The sequence below is a fragment of the Elephantulus edwardii genome, unplaced genomic scaffold (genome assembly GCF_000299155.1).
Source record: "Elephantulus edwardii isolate Elephantulus edwardi_28Jun2011 unplaced genomic scaffold, EleEdw1.0 scaffold00094, whole genome shotgun sequence".
NCBI lineage: Eukaryota > Metazoa > Chordata > Mammalia > Macroscelidea > Macroscelididae > Elephantulus > Elephantulus edwardii.
Genome location: NW_006399844.1, coordinates 7,264,800 through 7,271,917, shown reverse-complemented (window position 1 = coordinate 7,271,917; position 7,118 = coordinate 7,264,800). Strand labels below are relative to the sequence as shown.

The 7,118-nt window shown below is 47.7% G+C and overlaps 1 protein-coding gene across 1 annotated transcript in view; it reads right to left on the bottom strand.

The window, feature by feature from the left end:
- SARM1 (sterile alpha and TIR motif containing 1) overlaps positions 1 to 5,480 on the bottom strand; it is a 28,849-nt gene extending 23,369 nt beyond the window's left edge. The window contains exon 1 of the mRNA XM_006890951.1: positions 5,011 to 5,480. Coding sequence (XP_006891013.1) covers positions 5,011 to 5,480 — 470 coding nt within the window. The remainder of the gene's footprint in view (positions 1 to 5,010) is intronic.
- Between the last annotated feature and the right edge of the window lie 1,638 nt (positions 5,481 to 7,118).

The window sequence follows — 7,118 nt, the reverse complement described above, 5'->3', positions numbered from 1 at the left end:
CTCTCCTCTCCTCTCCTCTCCTCTCCTCTCCTCCCCGCCCCTTCTCTCCTTCTCTCTATCTCTCTTCAGAACTGACCCATAGCTGACCCTCCAGCAGGTTTTCAGAGACTGTAAATCACACAGGAAATTGCCTGTCTTTCTCTCAAGGAGTGGCTGGTGGAGTTGAACCAGCTGCTTTTGGGCTGGTAGCACAACTCCTTAGCCATCAAATCAGCAGAGCCTCCTAAGAGCTAGGAAATGAGATTCTTTTATTTATATCCCAAAGAGATTTTCATACAGATTCACAAGGGGGTTAGATACACATTTTCACCTTTTTCACCTATGATAGGGAGACAACCTGAGAGATTGGACAGGTGACATAGTCGGGTGCTCACCCTGAGAATTACAGCACAGCTATAAGTAACCGAATCGACGATAATGCAACCACATGAAGGACCTTAAAAACAACCCTGGGTGGGGAAAAAAGTGAGAAACATAATGTGCTGTCTAATACAGTGCCATTTATCCAAAATAGAAGCCCACACAAAACAAAGATTTTGAAAAAACACAGATTTAAAAGGAGCACATTAATACACTAGAATGGTTGCCTATTGGGCTAGTCAATAAAGATGGTGAAGGTATAAGTTAGAAAGAGAAGGGGAGATGTCACCCCAGGCATCTCAAACTCATTGTCATCGAGTTGGGCATGACTCATAACTGAGTCTCTTGGGTTTCCAAGGTTGTAAATCACACAAGGGGAGACTGCTCATCTTTCTCCCACAGAGCAGCTAATAGACTTGAACTGCCAGAGAGATGAGACCTTTGGGCTAGCTCCCAAACTCCCCACAGATTACATCACCAGAACTCCAGGCATAGAGGCATGCAAAAGCCTAGAGGTGTCTGAGAGCTGGTGATCTTGGGAAGTGCCCTCACTTTAGTGCAGCTGAGGTGGAGGGCTCACAAGGAGAGTGGGGAAAGGGAGGTCAGCTTTGGAGGCCTTCTGAGTCATTTCAAGGCATTACTCAATCTTGATGGCAAATGGGCTATAATGGAAAGGTTTTGGGAAGATGAGTGGTTTTTTGGACACACACTATGACTATTGGAGGAGGAGGGGAGGACAGGCATTCAAAGCATGGAGCTTAGATGCCAACAGAGCCAAACTCTAAGCGCAGTGAAGATTTACTGCCTTCCTGACCTCCACAAATGACGCCCTTCACAGAAGCTACCCCCCGGATTTGGAAGCCCAGGCTGGTTATAGAGTCCTCACCCAGTTGGCACTTCAGTGGCCACAGTGTGTGTGGCTTTGGGTCTACTACAGGATCCAGTTTATCACAGAACATTCCACAAGAGCAAGGCTGATTTACTGACATGATCACTAACCTGCTCTGTAGCCCATCTCCAAAGGAACAAATGTGTACTAATTATCCACTCATCCAGCCAGAAGAGCTTACAACTTGTCTGGAGTCGCATAGCTGGCAGGTGGCACAAGTGTGATTCAAACCCAGGTCTCTCAAGCCCAAGACCTTTCCTCTGTATCTGATTATTCTAAAACAATATGGCTACACAAATACCTAGAATACCAGAACCTGGACGTGCTTAATAAACCAGTTAATCCAACACCCTCATTTTCAGAAACCTTAAAAGTAAAGCCTATTGAAAGGAAGGACTTGCTCAGGAATATCAGGACTTTCTCCTGAGTGTCTTGCTTTTCTCCCCTAAGCCCCTCTTTTCTCTATATACCTGGTATCTCTAGAGATGAACCCTGCCCTTGCTCTGAGCACTATTACTCAGCTTTCAATTCTAAAGCCTGACAGGCTACGGGCCTGCTGAAAGTTTGTGGAATATATATATAGTATTTAAATCAATTGCTGTAAGTTAATTCCAACTCATAATGACTCCATGTGTGTTTGTAATCTTTTAGGAACAAATCACCAGGTCTTCCTTCTGAAGCATTTCTAGGTAGGTTTTGTTTGGTTGTTTTTTGGTTTTGGGTGTTTTTTTTATTTTTATTGCTTTGTGTGTGTACCATCAAATCGCATCTGACTGGTACAGGAGGAGATTACCCCTCCTTCTCCAGCAGAGCATCTGGTAGATTTGAACCACATACTTCTGGGATTGCAGTGCAGCTTCTCTTGCCACTAGGCCACCAGAACTCCTATCTAGGTAGTTGTTTGTTTGTTTGTTTGTCTGTTTGTTTGTTTTCTGTCTAGGTAGTTTTGAACTTCTAACTTTTTGGTTAGTAACTGCACACTTAATCATTTGTGCTACCCAAGGATTTCTTAAAGATGTATATGCATGTATCAAATACCAAGCCACAACCAACCCCACTGCCATCAAGTCAGTGCTAACTCACAGTGACCTTACGGGACCTTACAGGAGTAGCACTGCCCCTAAGGGTTTCCTAGGCTGTAAACCTTTACAGCTGCACATAACCTTATCTTTCTCCTATGGAGCTGCTGCTGGGTTCCAACAGCCAGTCTTTTGCTTAGAAGCCCCAAACATAACCTACAGCACCACCAGGTTCCTTATATCACATATATACAAATGCTTGTATGTGCAGAGAAAGATAGGGCGGGGGGAAATCACAACATAGTTAGCTCGCCTTCTGTGAAAGGGAAAAATAATTTTCCACAGTATTATCTTTTTGTACTTATGGACAATAGTTTCCTGGTATTTTTAAGCTTGCCTCCCTTATTCACTCTCATCAAATTAAAACCATATAACTTCTCTGAGGATCTGTTCATTAGAGTCCCCTCATAGGATGGACTACTAATTTGTATAGCTAGTAGTCATGCAGAGCCTTAATTGGGAATTCTGGGGCTAAACTCTGAATACCTATTGGGTTTCTCCTCGCATTTGGGAGTCAGGATAGCTGTGATCTAGGCTCCTGGGCTAGAAATGCAGCAGCACCCGTAGAAGAAGAAAAATGGCAAAATGTGGGGGGAAATTAAGGAGTCTATTCCTTAAGATAAGGGAAAAGGTTTCATAAGTTGTCAGTGTGTCCACACACACTCCTTCCCACCTACAACTCCTTTTCCAGCTCCTTTGAGACAGAGGTACAAAGACAATGACTTTCCTTGGAAGTAGTTTGATCCCAGGTAGCGTGTGCTCTGTCCTTGGTCCTGAAGTCATGCAACACTAGCACCTTATTTCTTGAGACAAAGACCTACTGCCATTGAGCCAACACTGGATTAGGTTAGGACTGTTACTTTCTACTTTGAAAAATGTCAGTTCTGTGTGCATCTTGTAACGTTTCTTTCCTCTAGCGGACTGCGCCCACCCCAGAACACAGCCTGGGCCTTGAACTACATCCACTCCACTCTATCTGCTCATTGCTGTCAAACCAGAACCAACTCATAGCTGACCCATAAGTGAATTTTCAGAAGCTATAAATTGTGTGAGAGAAGATTTATCCATCTTTTTCCCACAGAAAAACTGGCAGATTTGAACAGAGCAACCCCCTATACCAACCAGGTCATAAAAACTCCCTCTAAATTCATGGCACAGAATGTTAATGATTCCCGGCTATCTTGACCTCCCAATCTAAACTGTTTTATTAATTCATTTTTTTATTCATTCACTTTTAACTTGCATTATTTCTACCAATCACAAGGACATTTTTTCATTTTGAAGATGGCAAGGAATAGTGTCCCTACTCCACGCTAGCCTCATCATGCAGAAAGAAGTCTTCTGACCCAAAGTGTGAAGAACTCATTGTGGGGATGGTATGTCACAGCCTGGTCTACCCTGACATCAAAGGGAGGGACAATGAGCCCTCTGGGGACTCCGGGGGAGACACACTGCTGCTGACCAAAAAAGCTGGAGGTGGGAGTCCACCAAGGGTGCCTCTGAAGAAAGGCCTGGTGATCTACTGAAAAAACATCCATTGAAAGCCCCATGGAATCAGCAACACACAATAAGGTGTGCTTAGACATTGTAATAAGTTATTAATATCTTTGAATAACTGTCTGGAAAAAAATCTTTAAAACCCAAAACTCCATAAAAACCAAAACTTTTAAAAAGCAGTTCAAAGGGAGCTCTAGTGGCCTAGGGGCAAGAAGATGCACTGCAATCCTAGAGGTGTGCCGTCTGAATCCACCAGAAGCTCTGCTGGAGAAGGAGGGACAATGTCCTCCTGTACCAGTCAGATCCGATTTGATGGTACACACATAATAATAATAATAATAATAATAATAATAATAATAATAATGTAATTCAGTATATATTTCATTCTTTACAAAAGTTTCTATAATGCCTGCTTTGCATATTATGTGCTGACACTCATGGGGTTGCAACGAGTTGGGATCAACTCAGTGGAAATTCTTTACTCTAGTTGGTGAAAGGGGAGAAAAATGCGCTGTTTGTTGAGCCTGGTCGTCCCTCGGTTTCCTCTTCCCCCATCCTTTCATCCCAGCAGAAAACCTTCTGTTTCCTATCAGCAGCCAAAGAATGAGATCATGTCTGGTCTGTTACGTGTTCTAAAATGAAGGAGGAAGCAGGAGAGGGACTGGGGCGATATGACCAAAGTATTAAGTCTGTGTTCATTTCAGCCTGGGAAGAGGGCAGAGAGGAGTCTACTCTCCTATTGGAGCATCGTGTTTCCTTCTCTTCCCAGCAGAGTTGCTCCTGGGGGGCGGGGGGCGGTGGAGAAAGGCACATAAGGGCACCCAGGTCCGTGGGGAGGAGGGAAGGTGGGTTGAGAGGGGCTTGGGCACTGAAATGTCTTCTCTCACAATAGTACTTGGATGGTTAAGGAGCTTCCTCCTCCATTCCTCAGTTCCCAGTTTACTAGCCCGTGGACTGAACCCTAGCCGCACTATTCACTCTGGGATACTGAGCAAAAGAAATCATTAAACTTTTTCGAGTCTAAGTTTTCTCATTTATAAAATGGGCACGCTGATCTATAAGGGATAGAGCTGTAGTAAGATCAAGCACGGTGAAAATGCAGTGCGAGGGGAACGGAAGACCCCAGCACCCCGCCTCCTTTGCTGTTCCCACACCCCAGGAGCCGCCCTCGCCCAGCGCCCTCACCGGTTCTCAGCCACCAGGATCTGCTCCAGCAGACGCGCGGCCTGCACGCGCGTTTCCAGCTCTGGCGCCTGCAGCAGCCTCAGTAGCAGGTCTAGGCCACCATCCAGGCGGATGGCGTCGCACAGACCCTGGGCCACCTCGCGACCCACGGCTGGCATCAGCCAGGCCTCCTCCACCAGCTGGAAGACCTCGGCCAGGCCCGCACCCTTGGCCCGCACGCTGCCAGCCTGCTTCAGCGCGGACAGCGCCTGCTGCAACTCGGGCAGCGCACACTCCAGAGCGCTCTGCACCTCGGCGCCCACTCCGGGCGATACCTCGCGGGGCCCGCGGCCGCCTGCAGCCCACCATGGTCCCGTGCCGCCGCCCCCGTCTGGCCCCGGCACCACCAGCCGCTCGGCTCCGGGTCGTGGACCAGACATGGCGAAGAAGCGGCACAGCTTGTAGGCGGAGAAAAGCAACGTCAGGACCATGGGCTTGGGGCTGCCGGGGGCATGCCCGGCCTGGAGGGGGCGGGGGTCGGACAGGGCGACCAGGACTTCGAGAGACGGGAGATCAGAAAGCCATCTATGAAGAAGATGCGGGGAGCGAAGGATGGAGAGAAGGGTACCAGGCAAGGGCGCTGGCCAGAAGTTTGGGGGAGGGGTGAGCGCGGGCTGGGAAGAGAGGCTTGGAGAAGGAGATGCAGACCCAGATGCAGGAGGTGGGTGGGAAGAAGAGGGAGCAAAGAGCGAAGGACGGCGCAGACGCTGGAGCGCAGAGGAAGCTGCGGCTGAAACAAAGCGCCTTTCGGCTCTGGCTCCACTCGGGTGAGACTTGCTCAGCTGCAGCCCCGCCCCCGAGAAGCAGAGCCGAAGCCCCACCTCTCGCAGGGGCTCCTCCTCCTGAGTCTCCAGGCTACAGCCCACTGGCCAGGTCTCCACCCTCTGCTGAAAACACAACGCCCAGGCTGGATGTGAGGAGGGGCTGAGAGGGAACGAACTACGGCTTCTCCTCTACATGGAAAGATGGGACAATTCCATTGAGTTTGCCTCTTCCCTAGTTGTTAGCTGCCCTGGTGTCCTCCCGGACTCAGGACCACTCTACCTGTTACAGAACAGAGGAGGAGCAAGCAGTTTGCAATCAACTGCTAGCTACTCAGATCAATCCAGAGGCTCCGCTGAAGGCCCAGCAACTGCTCAGGTAAGGATTATAGTCAAGAAATTCCTGTGGAGCAAATCTATAATGCATGCATTAGAATACTTGCATCCAATTCCCAGCTAACCTTCCAGGCTATTTGTTGTTAGGTGTCATTGAGTTGACTGCAAATCACTGCCGCCCTATGAACTACAGATCTGAACCTTTTCCTATCTTATTGTCCTCATCATTTTTACCACACTTGAACCCATTGTTAGTCACTGCGTCAACCCATCTTATTGAAGATCTTCCTTTCCTTCATTGATCTTCTACTCTTCCAAGCATGTTGTCCTTTTCCGAGGACTGGTCCCTCCTAGAGACATGACCAAAGTATGTGAGACAAAATTTCACCATCTTCCCCTCTATTAGCACCCTGCTTGCACTCTCCAAGGCATATTTGTTCATTCTCTTCGCAGTCCATGGGATATTCAGTACCATTCCAGCATCATAACTCAAAAGCATCAGTTCTGGGGAGCTCTGGTGGCCTAGTGGCAAGAAGCTGCACTGCAATCCCAGAGGCGCATGGTTCGAATCCACCAGATGCTCTGCTGGGAAAGGAGGGACAATCTCCTCCTGGAGGGACAATCTCCTCCTGTACCAGTCAGATCTGATTTGACGGTACACAGACACACAAAATAATAAAATAAAAAAAATTTTTAAAAAGCATCAGTTCTTCTGTCATCTTTATTCACTGTCCACCTTAGTCTTTAAACTGACATCCTTGCTCTTCAGCACTTTAGAGAGATCTCTGACTGCAGACTTTCCCAATGCAACACATCTACAGTGGATTATGGGGCTGTCAATCTCAGGGAAGAAAACTGCTCATCTTTCTCTGGTGGAGTCACTGAGGGATCCAAACTGGTAGAGGACAGCCTTTGGATCAGCAAAGCAACTCCTTGTGGAGAAGAGTGTCCTCCTTCCCTTAGCAGTGGTTA